This window comes from Dicentrarchus labrax, unplaced genomic scaffold (assembly GCF_905237075.1).
Source record: "Dicentrarchus labrax unplaced genomic scaffold, dlabrax2021, whole genome shotgun sequence".
Classification (NCBI taxonomy): domain Eukaryota; kingdom Metazoa; phylum Chordata; class Actinopteri; family Moronidae; genus Dicentrarchus; species Dicentrarchus labrax.
In genome coordinates, this window is record NW_026136712.1 from 21,224,295 (window position 1) to 21,240,177 (window position 15,883).

Sequence of the window (15,883 nt, forward strand, 5' to 3'; positions counted from 1 at the left end):
ACGTATCCCAGCAACCGAAGCCCCCTGCGCAGTGTAATGTCCCTTTAAATCCACACTGCGCAGTCACGTGCGGCTGTGGGTCATGTGATAACTGAATTGTTTGTGTAAAATAAATAAAAGATCTTCACAGAGTGCTCTGAATGTTTGTGCAGCGACGTTAAACAGACAACAACAACAACAACAACAACAACTATCAGGTGAGTTTCCCGCGCAGAAATAATAAAAATCTGTCGGCTGAAGTTAATTCAAACCGGCTAGCTTTATTGTTAGCCGCCTAGCATGCTAACCTAGCCTGAGTTGTTTTTGTCTTTTGGATTACAGAAAGCTGCTGATCGATAATCGATAATCGATACAGGAGAGTTAGTCCCGTCTTGTGTCAGGTGTTGCAGTGTGTGTTTACGCGTTAAAGGACTGTGTTCATTGTAACTCTGCGGGGTGTTTCCTCTCAGTATCGTGGTGACTAATGGGGTTTTTTATCTGGTGCTGTTCAGGTTGTGAGAGGAGTATGCAGCTCTGGGCTTCTTTCTGCTCATAACGACTCATTCTGCTGATGATGGTAAAGTACACTCACTGTTTGTCTCATTATTAATGCATCAGCAGCTAAAGAGAGGGGTTCATAGCTGCAGGACTGTTTGTGGCTTGTTTTAGGTAACGTTGTAAAAGGAGACTGGACTTTAAACCAACAGCTTTTCTATCATTTATTAAACTGAATCAGTGACATATTTTATGTTATATTAAAAACTGTACAGTGAATAAGATGTTTTTGAGTGATTTGGGTGAATTATGAGCAGATTTTCTCCAGTTAAGGGCATTTTTTGTACATTATTATGTATTTTTTATCATTTCTTGAGCTTCTTTTTTGACATATTCTGTGTTTTCTTGTCCTACTGTGTATATGTTTAAATCAGCCGGTCTTCACTCACAGAATATCTAAATCTTATCTGACCATGTCTTTATAAAATATATATTTCCACTTTGTGTATGGCTTCTTTTTTACTGTTTAATATTGGAAATATATGATCAACAGTATATGAATATTCTGGGCTCTGGGAGCTGTGATGCACATTTATTTGCTATTTTCCTGTTTTATTTAAGGTCTTTAAGGTCGCTGTCACACACTCCGCTGTGTATAAATACTTTCTTCAGTTCCTTATCAGTCGACCACAGTCCTGCAGCTGTTCACGAGCTGAAGTCGACCCATAACTCAACATTTGTGTCATGTTCTTCCTTTAATGCTGAATAACCATTTTTGTCTCCTTGAATTGTGCAATCTTTGTTAGTTATCAGATATGGTTACTCAACAGACCTCTTTAGAACAGTACAACATGTATAGAGCTGCAACTATTGCTCTATAAATTGATCAACTGAAAGACAGAAAATTAAATATTTTGGTAATAAGGGAATTGTTTTATTAATTTATGAAGAAAAAATGCTAAAGATATGTGGTTCCAGCTTCTCATTTGCTGTTTTTCTTTGTCATGTACGACAGAAAATTGAGTATCTTTAGGTTTTAGACTGTCACTGAGACAAAGGAAGCAGTCATTCACTAAATTATTCATTCCTACTCAAAATAATCGTTAGTTTCAGCCCTACAATCTGCAGCTGACTAACTGAGTGCTAAAGGACCAACAGTATGTTTATTAAGTGACTGTATAGCAGTTGTTTGGGATATAAAAAGCAGAACATACGGGTGCTATAGATACATAAAAAGGGACATGAACTTTGCAGCAGATCTGTGTTGGCTCAGAGTTGAAATCCAGTTTATCAGCAGGAATGCTTGCTGAGCTGCTGTACCTTTTTGTCACCTTGGTTATCGTCCTCCACAGAGATTTGGTGGTTTCTCACAACCCCGAAAGAAACACAGAAACTGTGAAGATTAGATAGAATCTGTTGACAATAGTCTCAGGACTCTTGTGTATTAGTAAAGCTCAGTTTCTGACAGTCGTCTCCTGGTGCTCAGACTCTGCAGATGGGGATCCTGTGTCTGGCTCTGCTGGGCCTGAGCACAGCGCTGGTCTGTCCTGATGGAGGCATGTGTGAGGACAGAGACACCTGCTGCAAGAACACCATGGGTGGATACGGATGCTGTCCACTGCCACATGTGAGTCGGTCCATTCAGTGACGGGTCAGGTTAAAGTTACTCTACGTACCCGCAGATAGATGTGGTTCATAGCCGTAGCCAACAATACTACTAGTACTGTAATCACTGCAGCTTCAGCCATCACTTGTGGATGTACGACTATGAGCTGGGTGTGTTTGAAAGAGTCTGATAGACACTATTTGTAGGATTTAAGGTGTGTTTGTGTCTTCAGTTAAACCTTTGTCTCTCCGCTGTAGGCTGAGTGTTGTTCAGATCACCTCCACTGCTGTTTCGAGGGGACGGTTTGTGATCTCGTTCACTCCAAATGTGTCAATAAGACAGTCTCTCTGCCCTGGATGACACGAGTTCCCACCAAACCGGCTCTGCTCATCCCTCAGGTATTTCTAACAATGCTTTACTGTCTCCTCTGAGCTCATCTGGGCTGTTTGTCGACCTTTGCACTCGAATCAATGAGGCTTGAAGTTCGAGCTCGACTTTAGACGTGATAATTTAATTGTTTGAAGAATGTAGGTCATTTGACGCCATTATATCTGCTGCATTGGCGCTTTGTTTATTCTTATCTCTCTTTACTGTTGTCCAATACAAAGAGCGTATAGAATAAGTCCTCTATTATTGAAGTGTAGCAGTAAAAGAGAAAACAATCTTGTTGCTCTTTCGGGAAAGTTTGGTGCATTTTTTGTTTTTTTGTTCTTGTTTCTGATCAATTTTTGGTTCAAAGATATTCTTTGACCTCATAAGATAATTTTTTAACGGCTTTGTTGACCCCAGTTTGTCACCAAGAGGTCGAGATTCCCCCTCGACCAACACTTGTATATTTGTGCTTATTCAAAGGACCAAATAACAAGTATTAATGCTAATGGACTAATGAGCACATTTATGCTACCCCAAGGTTAAACTCTCTTCCTTTTCATTAGCTTTTTTTATAGCATCCTCCAAATTATAAACGCTACACACAACATACTATCTCACAATAAATAACTGAAATCTTCTGACCACAGTGATGCTTTAAAGTGGACATGAAACATTAGATGTAGCATAATTTACAAGATGGATACTCACCCTACAAATCCTTATAAGTGTAACAGCAGTCAGTGAAACTGGAGAAGAATAATAAGTAATCTAAAATACATGTTTTTAAACAACTGGTAAAATAGTAATTCCTTTTATAAAGTCAAAACTCAAGTAAAGATTGTTCACTTTAATGTTTGGCCTCTTAAACGACGAGCGGTTCTTCGTCTGGATGGTATTTAACTATTAATCATATATGAGTGGATGTTTTCATACAATTGAACTGTCAATGTTTGCATTTGTACTAAAAAAACTTTATTCATTACCTGTTTCATCGCCTCTGCTCACTTGCTAACTAGTTTCATGCACACTTAATTTAAATAACACCTAAATTAATCATTAAAGCTGTCTCAATATGTGGATGTATTTTTTTAAATCTAATTTTAGTCAGATCACTACTCTTCAATCTCTCTGTTTACTGCCTTTTTCCTTTTAAATTCCACTAAATAACTGTTTCCACAGTTAATACATTTGCGATCCTGTCGTTAACGTGTTGTTTTTGTGTGTCTTTTGGTCTGTGTGTGCTGCTGTCGTTGGTATGCATGGGCTGTGATGTATGATGGCTCCAGCTCGGGGACAAAGTAAAGGCAGTCATTTGTCCGGACCAGGCGTCTGAGTGTCCGGATGAAACCACCTGCTGCCAGCTTCTCGACGGCTCCTGGGGTTGCTGTCCATTAGTGAAGGTGATACACATGAGCTCACACACACACACACACACACACACACACACTCACTAAAACACTTAAAACCACAAACCCCGAGCACTTCACACCCAGAAGCATATCACATGCTCTGATAGGCAGTGTTTGATGCTCTGCTCGCTGTTATTTTGAAGGTGTTCAAAACTGATTCTCTGGGTATTTGGGCTCCACTATTACGGCCAAAGTGATAATCACGATTGTTTTGATCATTATTGAGATCGGCCAGTGTTTTAATGTGAAGCTGCAGCAGTAAGAAATGTTTGTTTTTTGTTCACAGTAGGTTAATATAGAAGATTTTCTGGGAATAAAAGTATCCAGAAGTGAAACCAGAACATTTTCATCACCCGTGGTGGCTGGTTTTTAGTTTAGGAAGCACTTGATTTGTTATACACCAGTTTTCTATAAACCGAGCATTTTAAACGTCAATATCGTAGACAATCACGTTTATTTAATTGTGGGGAGCCTAAATCGTGGTTTGTATTTGATTAATTGTGCCAAAACTGTTTAATATCTGAATTATTTGCTTGTCATATGTTTGTAATCCTCAAGTTGAGCATTTGTACTTTTTTCATCGTCGGCAGGAAACTGTGTCCTTGACGAAGAGTGTTCCCGACTGTCTGAAATGATTTCCTTCTCTCTACAGGCGGTGTGTTGTGAGGATAAGCTCCACTGTTGCCCCGAGGGAACGAAGTGTGATATTGCTCACTCAAGATGTGTGTCTGCCTCACTGCAGTCCTTCCCAATGCTGGAGAAACTGCCTGCCAGAAGGAGAGACAATAATACAGGTGGGTGGGGTTCCTCATGTAAATAAACTCCTACAAAGAAGCCAACCACAGTTAATGCTCATGTACTCACATCAGGCCAAATATCCACTTGAAATGAATCTTTTAACCTGTAGAAAGGTTTTTAAAAGTCACTGATATATAATCTGTCTACAGCCGTATGCTGACGATACTCTACTAATAACCAACGACTTCATGTTTCTACAGTCAGTTTGGTGACTTGTCCTGGTGGAAAAAGCAGCTGCCCGGATAGTTCCACATGTTGTCTGTTAACCAGTGGAGATTACGGCTGCTGCCCTTACCCAGACGTACGTATCACATATCAGAGCTGAAACTATTGATTAAATTGTTAATCGACAGAAAATTAATCACCTACAGTTTTATATCAGTAATTTGATTAAGTCATGTCGAATGTGAGAGTTTGCTGCTTTTTCTCTATTATTATAATATTAAAATATTTTATATATATAAAATATATAAATTAATTATAGGCCTGAAATACAACCATACACACTGTATACTGGGGTCCATGCTTGACTTGAACCATCGACCCTCTGCTCCCCAACCCAAGTCCCCACCAGTGTTAGGTTCATTACTAGTATTCAAAAGTAATGTTATTAATTTACTTATTACTCCCTGCCAACCGTAATAATAATGATGATAATAAAAATGATAATAATAATAAAGGTTAATGGTGTGAGACTGAAGCAGTTTATATCCCACAAACATCAAAGGCAGACTTGCTCTGAACTGAAATGACCAACTGTTGATTCTCTACTTCCTGTTTGATATTGTAACCACGTGCAGGCCATGTGCTGCAGTGATCACATTCACTGTTGCCCTAGCAACACAATATGTGACCTGGAGCATGGCGTCTGCAAGTCCAGTGAGACGCACGTGGCGCCGCTGAAGAAGATCTCCGCCGTACCCAACGACGGTAAGATCAGCTGTGACCCAGATTAATGTCGGTTGATACGTCGACAGGAAGCGAGTATTGATCTGGTGTCTCTTGTCGTCCTGTCAGTCATGTGTCCAGATAAGAAAACCGCGTGTCCCGACCAGACCACCTGCTGCCAGATGACCAACAGCACGTACGGCTGCTGTCCAATGCCCAACGTGAGTAACTTAATCCCTCGTTAATAAGTGAAGGTTGTTTGATGTTCTGTAGAAGTTATTGTGAAAAACGTACAGCTCTGTTCTTAACATCGTTTCCCCAAGCGACCTGGAAAAAATGACCAAATATCCTGGAAATTATCTCCAGGTTGTCCTGGAAAATGTTTTATTTTATTTAATTGTGGTTGATAATTGTACGTTCAATGAACCAACTGAGGGAAAGAAAGAGTTTCACTAATCTTTAGTCTTTAAAATCTCCCTCCTTCCTCCCTTTCCACACCCTAAATGTCACATGGGTTAAATTCATTCATTCATTCATTCATTCATTCATTCATTAAGATTATCTTTGTATTTCTCATAAACAATCTTCTAAATAAATGTATTTGTAATCAATAGGCTGCTAAAAAAATATAGAATTAAAGGTAGAAAAATGGTTGAATGAAATTGAAATAAAATATAAAAAAATATAAAAATATAAGGAAAAACATCACATGATCTACATTAACAACAATGTACAATAAAAAGTAAGGCGACGCCTAAAAGTAACTGAATTAATCGTCGTATCAAATCACTCTTGAGAATCTTTTTCTTCAAATCATATCAATCAACTTTAATTAACAAATATCTGATCATTTACACACCAATCATCGTTAAGAGGTTTTCTGCTCCACACTGCAGTGAATGTTCAGAGGAATATATTTTCTATACACTGATTAAGATCCTCTTTTCTTTCAGGCCGTCTGTTGTTCAGATCACATCCACTGTTGTCCTGAAGGCACCAAGTGCGACCTTCTCCACAGCGCCTGTGTGTCGGCGCTGGGAGAGTCGAGCGCGGCCGTTAGGATTCCCGCCGCTGTGACGGAGCTGGTGGTCGCACAGACAAAGGGTAAATTAAAAGTTCTGAACTATTTATACTCAACAATACACCAGACACACTCAGTGTAACGAGTATAAAGGAACCCTAAATCGTCGTATTTGGGAATTTAGTAAAATAATTAATTCTTGGAAAGATAAATAATAATCATCTTTATTTATAGAGCACTTTTAAAACCAACATTACAAAACCAGAAGAAAACAAGACAAACATTTAGTAAAGTAAAAGGTACTTTAAAAATCAAAGAATGGGTTAATGAAATGGCATCAGGTGGTTTTAAGATAACTTGCATATCTGGAGACTCTTTGTTTCATTACTCAGGACGTTAGAGTTCCTTAAGTTAAGGAAACCTTTCTTTAAAGTGATAGAGAGTACACAAATATATTATTTATTACAAAAGAGAAAAATAACAAACAAAAACAGACACACACAATGAGGTTGTAGATAATTATTAACATCGACTGGCTCTGTGTACAGTATCGTTTCATTAGATCTCTTGTGTACAACGGTGTCTATAAATTGCCCCCTCTGATACAGATACCCCCAGAAACAGCCCTTATGGGGCTATAAGATCTACTGTCCTACCACACATATAAGAGACTGCTTCAAAAATCCTCATCCAGAAGCAAACTAAGGAATTAAACAAATGTTGACGTACAACTTTAAATCGAATAGAATTGAGATCTATTAACTTTTTCTTTCGTTTTTATTTCAGAATGTATTTTCATTCTGCTACTTTATTTTGTTTCTTAGACATTATTGTCAGTTTTATGTTTTTGTGCTTTTTGGGAACGGTCTGACAAAGTGAAACATACTTTTATTTTGAAAAACTGAGTCCAAAAACATAATAAAAGCTAAATCTGTGAATGCCTCTTGTTGCTCTTTCAGCCGGCGCGGTTCCCTGCAACGACTCGGTGGCGTGCGCTGACGGAAACACCTGCTGTAAATCTCCAGAGGGAGAATGGGCCTGCTGTCCGCTACCGAAGGTACCGACATACCGACGCGTATGAGTCATGCTGGCACTGTTCGGCTCGCCGTCCAGCTGCAAAGAATTACCAAACACTTGTTCTCCTGTCTTAGAGTTTAGAGTTTTAGCTCGTCCGTTAATGGAGGTCAAACACTCAGGGACACGTTTTATTTTAGCTTTTAAGTTGCTAAATAGTGAAGTTTGTGTATCGTTACTCCGACGTGTTCCTCCCTGCAGGCTGTGTGCTGTGAGGACCACCTGCACTGCTGTCCCCACGGCACCACTTGCAACCTGGCGGCCTCCACGTGCGACGACCCCGCCGGCGGCGCCGTGATGCCGTGGCTGAGCAAAGTGCCCGTCTTCCCTCTGCTGACGGAGAACAGCAAGTGTGACAAATCTACATCCTGTCCTGGAAAGTCCACCTGCTGTAAGACGGCGAGTGGAGACTGGGCCTGCTGTCCGCTGCCTCAGGTAACACGGGACCAACGACAAGTTCTCCAGTCATTGAAACACCTGAAACTGATTTGAATGACCAAATATCCTGGAAATAATCTCTGTTGTCCTGGAAAACTTTAGTATATTTAGTTTCAAACTTTAGACACAAAAAAGGAGGAATAAAACTAGTTAAATCTGTCAATATTTACAGTTTGTAGTAGTAACAGTGTAGGACACCAAGTGCTTGATCATGGAAAAGGTCCTGGAAAATGATTTCTTAAAGAGAGTGAGAGCATTTCATGAGGAGTTTTTTCATATTTGTTAGTGGAACAGATACAGTACAGGATGATATAAATACATAAAATATGAACATTAAGATTTTATTGTCAGGGTTCCCATGCATCCTGGAAAACCTGGAAATTGATATTAAAATGACCAGAAATCCTGGAAATGTTAGTATTTTATCCCCTCTCTCAGATCGTAAACCTGGATGTGTATTTTATTTTAAACTCGACTGTTTGTGGGATGAAATGTACGACACATAGCGGGTTTACATACAGCCTAATAATGATCAGAGTTCTTGTTGTTGTGGTTCATAAATACAACCGCAGTGATGTTAGTTGTACGTCACTGGGGGCAATTCAACACAGCTCTGATGTTATTGGTGCAGCAGCTCAGCTTTATGTTCAGGCTGACTTTCAGGACTCTTATAGTCCCAGACCCAGAGAGGGAGAGAGAGAGAGAGAGAGCATCAGGTAGACTGAAACTGACTGCTATCTTATGGCCAAACCCAGCGTGTCTTTAATATATACTTTATTATTTATCAATACAAAGCCTCAGAGAAAAGGTCAGTTTCCTTTTCCTTTCCTTTATTATCCAGACTCACCCCAACATCTCTTAGTTATTGCTTTTTTTAGCTTCAAGTGACACCAACGCTGCCGATACCGATCCAAGCTCATAAATAACTGAACTATCAATAATGCAGTTGTATGGATGCACTTTGGTTAATCTCGCCATCTAAAACAACATTATGCTCAAACTGAGGAACAACTATTCCACCTCCATTAATACCTGTTTTTTATTGGTTCAAACATACACAGTTACATTTAAATGATCTGCACTCGGCCTTTATTGCCTCAAATTAGATATAAAACAATACAGTTTTTACATCAGAGTGAACAAAACATTTAAATAAGTAAATATTTGGGCATTTATCTTGATTTTGAGCTGCAAAGCTTTATGATCTGGTTTCACTTGTTAACAAGCTCAAATGCTTCATGCTACAGTATAAAAATATCAAATTTAGTCTTAATTAATCCTGGAATAATGTGGGAATGTTTCCAAGTCGCACTTATGTGAGTAGTTTTTCCGATTCTTAAACATACAAAATGAAAGTTAAATAAGTTGCATAAATTGCACTTGGCCTCAAATTACAGGTAAAACAAAACAGGTTTTAACATCCGAGTGAACAAAACATTTAAATATTTCTTAAACAATGAAACACAGAACCAAGAGTGAGTATTTGGACCTTTATCAGGTCTTTATGCAGCAGTAAACATAATTTGTTAACCGGTCTGTGTTCCTGTGTCAGGCTGTGTGCTGCGACGATCACGTCCACTGTTGCCCTCACGGGACCGTCTGCAACCTGGAGGCTGAGCGCTGTGACGACCCTTCGGGCTCCTCGCCGTCCCTCCGCTGGGTGGCGAAGGTTTCGGCCCTGACGTCAGAGACTCAGGATGAGAAATGTGACAGGCAGACGATGTGTCCCGGAGGCACCACCTGCTGTAAGAAAGGCCCTGGACTCTGGGCCTGCTGCCCCTTACCTCAGGTCAGTGCTGCCCCTTACCTCGGGTCAGTGCTGCCCCTTACCTCGGGTCAGTGCTGCCCCTTACCTCAGGTCAGTGCTGCCCCTTACCTCGGTCAGTGCTGCCCCTTACCTCTGGTCAGTGCTGCCCCTTACCTCTGGTCAGTGCTGCCCCTTACCTCTGGTCAGTGCTGCCCCTTACCTCGGGTCAGTGCTGCCCCTTACCTCGGGTCAGTAGGGCCTGTAGAGCAGATGATCCTGGTGTGTGTGGAGGTGCTGAGGGGAGGCTTGTTCTTGTAGAGTGTCAACTGTAATAGTGGTATAAGGGCGGGAGGAGTTAATACGCTGCGTTCACTCTGACTGGCTTCTTTTCTTTTAATAACGGAGGCTGAAGCTCTCGTTCTTCTTTATAGCAAACTGAAAAAGGGGAAATAAATAAAAGTGAAGGACTTAAAATGAATCATGAATTCACTCAGGAGACGTTTCTGTGTTTGTGGATTTGAAAGGAGATTAAAGACATACGAGATATTTTATATAGACGAATATTTCAGGCATTCTTTGACTTTGTTGGAAGTCTTGTTGCATGAAACGTCCCACTCTCTGTTGGGCTGTTATTTCCGGGGACGTCAGGCGTCATTAAAGGGCCATTCCCTCTCGTTTTCAGGCTGTGTGCTGTAACGATCACGAGCACTGCTGCCCCAAAGGCTACAAGTGTAACGTGACTGAGCAGACCTGCGACAGGCCCGGCGGCCTCAGCCTGCCCTGGCTGCGGAAGGTCCCGGCCCTTCAGACGGAGTCCAGTCTGGCTGTTTCCGGTCCAACTCGGCCGGCCAGGAACATGTGCGACGCCACGACCAGCTGCCCCAAGGATACGACCTGCTGCTTCATGGACAGGACCCACAAATGGGGCTGCTGCCCTCTGCCGAAGGTAAGCGCTCATTTAAACGTCCTCGCACACGAACAGAGAGAGTAACGTTCAGAGAGTTCACCCCTCCGCTGTTCCTCAGGCGGTCTGTTGTAACGATGGAAACCACTGCTGCCCCAGCGGCCACACCTGCGAGCCTCACCGGTCCTCCTGCTCAAAGGGCCCCCACGTCATACCCTGGTTCGCCAAACTGAGCGCCCAGAGCGAGCCGGGCGACGTGACCGACGTAAAATGTGACGACAAGAGCAGCTGCGCTTCGGGAACGACCTGCTGCAAGCTGCAGACGGGAGAGTGGGGCTGCTGCCCGCTCGTCAAGGTCTGTACATCCCCGAGGTTGTTCGTTAGTAAATGTTACAGCAACAGTGAGGAAGATCAGTTAATGACGATGTAATGACGGCACAAATCTAAATGGAATGGCTCAAAGTAAGATTTTATAAAGTCCTGTAGAACAGATCTGTTGGTCTTTGACTTTGAAGTTTAATTTAGGAATAAACTACATGTCAGTTGTTTAAGGCTTTTTTTATTTCAGATGATAAAAACAATGACTTTACTGTTTCACTACATAAATAAATAAAGGTCTGATTACTTTTCATGGAAATTAATAATAGTTCCATTGTTTACAATCGCGTAAGAGTGTCGCGAGGCAAATATTTGCCCTTTAAATCTGGCTTATAACGTTGGTTTGAGCCCAAAATAAAGAGATTTAATGTCAATAAACGGATCAAAAAGATGCAGAAATAACGACATTAAGATGCAGATCTGCAAAAAGTGCTTTTAAAATGCTCGTTTTCTGAATGGAGTTTGGTTGATGCGAGCTCTGATGTTATAAAACCTTACAGATTTGAGTTTAAACCATTTGTTTTTGGTCACTAAAGCGTTGTGGTTCAATCCATATCTGTTAATTATATATCAGTTTCTTCTTCTGTGTCCTTTTTTCAGGCGGTCTGCTGTGCGGACCACGAGCACTGCTGTCCTCAGGGCTACACCTGCAACATGCAGACGGGAACGTGCGAGAAGAAGAGCCACGAGGCGCTCGTCGGCACCGTCCCTCTGAGCAGAGTGGTACGGCCCGAGCCCGGAGGCGCCGAGGGCGACGAGGACGTACCATGTGACAGCGCGGGGGAGTTCCACTGCCCCGAGCGGGACACGTGCTGTAAGCTGTCGGCCACAGAGTGGGCCTGCTGCCCCTCGCCCAGGGTACGTTCACAGGCTCTGTTTGGTGTTTATTAAGTTTACGGTGATTTTATAGTTTCCTCGTCTGACTCTGAGGAATGTGGGTCATGTGACCAGTGAACATTGTGTCACATGATCCAAAGCGTCCCTGTTTTCTGCCTCAGTGAACTCGCTGAGGTCAGTTTGTATTCTGTGTCTCAGTGTTACTCTGTGTGGTTCCTATATGATAGAATATTCTTTATGTGATTGTATTGAAAACCACTTTAATGTCACTCTGAGGTTTTTATACGTTAGCAGGTCCGGAGTTCCCACGCATCCTGGAAACACCTGGAAATGGATTAAGATGACCTGATAACCTGGAAATAACCTCTGTTTTTAAACCAAGATGTTCTGTTTGAATCTTTTGACCTTTGTCATCTGTAGTTGGTCACATCAACATGTAATACAGCCTGTTAATGATCAATCAATCATCTTTTGACTGGAAGGTTCACCCGCACGAGACCAGTCTGTCTGTCGCCTGATCAAAGAGCCGATCGACTCTTAATTCTGACAACAAACACCACATTGTCCTGATTGTCTGATTTTAATATTTATTTCTGTAGATTTCAGCTGTTTCATGTCTCATGTTGCACATCGAAGCTTTAGTCTCTTAACAAACATCTCCTGAGGTTGATAATAATAATAATAATAAAAAAAGATTATTTATGTATCTGAACGTGGTCTAAAAGCTACAGATGATCCAACAGGATGTAAACATTTCTGTGAAACGCTGATGGAAACTGTCAGTCAACGTTACAGGAAGGAAATCAACCTCAATCCAACCCGCTGTCTCTTCTTTCCCGACAGGCCGTCTGCTGCTCCGACTCGAAGCACTGCTGTCCCGCGGGATACTCGTGCGACCTGCAGGCCGGAGGCTGCACGCCGCAGACGCCGCTGACCTGGGACTCTCTGTTAGGGGACAGAAAGAAAGACTTTGTCCAACGTGGATTTATATAATCCCACACGAAGGTGCCGCTGATCTCCTGCAACCCGGATCCATAAACATCCATCACCAACGCCGTCGATGGGCTTTTATTTTCTCTCCACTTCCTGTTTGTTTTGTCATTCGTGGAAGAGTATTTACAGAGTTTCTGCCTCCAGGCGCGGACGCTGCAGTCGTCTCTCGTTAAAATGAAGTCGAAGCACTTATTGTGTTACATTGAAGTGAGGAATTATTGATCATCACGATCACTATTATTGGAAATCAGTATGCCAACGATGACGTACCGGAAGGATGTCTCTTAAAGGTGGAGTTATGTATTTTATTTACTGTCAACAAACATCATAAAAAGATCAGAACCAACATACAGATACAGATTATTAGTAATCAGCTTGTGACCTTAAACACTGTACGAGGTGAGTTAAAGGGGGATTATAGTGCAGCATAGTTATATATAATTATTATTTCTCTCTTTTTGCCCAATCATTTGGTTTCCTCGTGGTCCAGAAGCACGTCGGCGTCCCGTTCTGTGGTTGAGGATTCGGCTGCAGCAGGTTCAAAGTGAAAGTTTTCCTCCATAAAACTTTAAAAACGGCCTAAAAATAAATAGTGTCTCTCTTTTAAAAGGCTCATTGTACGCTGTAAAGTTAATTTAACTGAAAAACAAACAAGTTGGAACAGATTACATCAAAGCTTTTAAGTTACACAAACTCAATTCTCATTTGTTAAGTTAAAAAAGATTCTTAATTAAGCAGCTTTTATTTCTACTTTTAAGTTACAGAAACATTCCTGATTAAGTAGTTTTTGTTTTCACAGAACGAATAAAAACTACTAAAAATGAACTCGGTGTCACTTAAAATGTTTAAGCTGCTTCAATCTGAGATCAGTTTCAACACTTGTTTGAGTTAAAAGAGTTTTTATCAACTTAAAAAGGAAATAATACACTTGTTGGGGACTATTTTCAGTGGCGGATGAATCCACATTTGGTGCTCTAGTGAGTATTTGGGGCAGCAGGACGACGGGGCTCTAGAGGAAGAAGATTTAACCGGGTTCAGTTGTTGGTTTTGGTCTTTCATTGGTTCATTAACAGTAAGAAAGATACAGAGTTTCACCAGCCGGCCTCGCTTTGTTTTGGTGTTTTGAGTTAAACGAGCCGGTCGCCTTATTGAGGGCAACATTCGATAAAAGATGACCTCATCAGACTCGACCCACGGTGTTTCTATGAGGACTTATTTTGTCTCTTTGTGTCACCGAGGCAGAATTTCTTTGTCAAACACTTTAAACAGGTAAAAAGTTGTTGATCTCTTGTTGATTTGATGTTATTTTCTGTGATTTAATGAGGAGTAATGAAGCAGATAACGAAGATGATGTGACTGACACACAAACAGCTCGTGCCTTCTTTAATTCGCTGTAAGAGGAGGCGGTCGGTCGGAGAATCCTCTCCATCGTTGGGAAACAGTCCCTCCAGGATGTCACAGGCTGCTTTCTGGGATTGTTGCGGCCTAAAGTTTCTGATTTCACGGCAGCTTTTCTAAGAAACCGCAACGTTTTTAGGCATTTTATTGCTTTTGGCTGCACATTTTCTGACAGCTGGAGAACAAGATCCTTCATCATAAAGCTGCTGTATCACATATTCTGTCCTGTATGGAGACTGCAGCCTTAGAATAGTGTTTTATGTTAGAAATGTTTAGTTTGGGTCTCGAGTATTTAGAATCTGCTACATGCTAACTCGCATATGTTGGGAAATTTGCATAATCAGCATTAAAGAGCATAGTAGGGACAATATTTCAGCAGCTGATTGGCTGATTTGGACGATATAGGAGTGGGTTTTAGGGGTTATTAAGGTTTTAAAAATACACAATGGCAGTTTTAAACCACATTTAAACTCCCAGTTGGCTCATTTTGATTAATTTTAAGTCAATTTTGAGGTTATTTATGTGTTTAATACATAACCGCAGCAGCAAAGAGACAGATCAGTGACAACATGCTGCACAGCAACAGCAGAAATATGACGTCTGAACATTCACACCAGTGACATTGAGCTTGAACTGCAGCTCTACTGTGTAAACATATAAATAATAACCTCAAAAATAAATAAAAAATCAGCCACTGGGAGTTTAAATATGGTCGCTTCTGGTTTAGAAATGTATTCAGGATCTTCAATAAACCCTCAAACCTCCTTTATCATCCAAATCAGCCAATCAGCTGCTGAAATATCGTCAATATAGTTGATTATTAATGCGAATTATGTCCAACATGTGCAGTTTCAGGATGCTCGGGACCCAAACTGAACATTTCTCTCATGAAACTTTGGGTTATTCGACATTTCTGGGTTCACGTTGCTGACAGGTCGACAATATTTGGGGTTTTTTTTGGTATAAAAATCAAAGTCTGTTTCCTTTGTAGCTTTTGTTGGTTAAATTCACGGGAAAATACAATAATTGGGATTAAATAGTGAAAATAAAGTGGCGAGGACTCCTGGAGGGAAGGTTTGTAATGACGCGAGGAAAGTATAATTTTATTAAATCTACTTTTTATGAATAAAGATTGGATCCATCCCTGAAACACAAACTGTTTGTTTCCTTTAAAGGATTTTAACTTTGAATAAAATGTTTTCTTGATGTGATGATGAAGATCTGTGAGGTTGCGTCAGCTGGCAGGATGTTCAGACACTTCCTCTGGCCTCTTGTCCGCTCAGTATCCGCTTACCGCCGCCGCCCCCCCGACCTCCCGTTTCCCAGGCATCAGGAAGTTGTTATGACGACCAGAGTAAATACAAGATGGAGGAGTGGAGGCGCAGCTGTGTGTGTGGGGGGGGGGCTGTGTCCCACTTTGTGTTGCCAGGTTGGTGGAGGAGCTTTGTTTCTGCCCTCTGGTGGTCAAACACCGACTCTCCTGTTCTACAGACAATGAGACAGACAGATAAAGAGACAGACAGACAGATAGATATATAGAGAGACA

General features: G+C 41.2%; 1 protein-coding gene across 1 annotated transcript; it reads left to right on the plus strand.

Moving 5' to 3' along the window:
- Positions 1-56: 56 nt before the first annotated feature.
- grnb (granulin b) lies at positions 57-15,493 on the plus strand. Its single transcript, XM_051417803.1, has 17 exons — positions 57-197; positions 492-556; positions 1,961-2,101; positions 2,338-2,478; positions 3,739-3,852; positions 4,514-4,655; positions 4,860-4,960; positions 5,460-5,589; positions 5,677-5,768; positions 6,501-6,651; positions 7,528-7,625; positions 7,844-8,077; positions 9,633-9,869; positions 10,510-10,773; positions 10,853-11,086; positions 11,710-11,967; positions 12,790-15,493. The coding sequence occupies exons 2-17, from the start codon at positions 551-553 to the stop codon at positions 12,937-12,939; spliced, it is 2,493 nt and encodes an 830-aa protein (XP_051273763.1). The 5' UTR covers positions 57-197; positions 492-550; the 3' UTR covers positions 12,940-15,493.
- Positions 15,494-15,883: the final 390 nt, after the last annotated feature.

What these genes read in the sequence shown, in the direction of transcription:
- grnb (XM_051417803.1), top strand. An exon ending in GTTGCTGTCCATTAGTGAAG is followed by an intron (nt 3,853 to 4,513) that starts GTGATACACATG and finishes TTCTCTCTACAG; the next exon opens with GCGGTGTGTTGTGAGGATAA. An exon ending in GGTGGTCGCACAGACAAAGG is followed by an intron (nt 6,652 to 7,527) that starts GTAAATTAAAAG and finishes TTGCTCTTTCAG; the next exon opens with CCGGCGCGGTTCCCTGCAAC.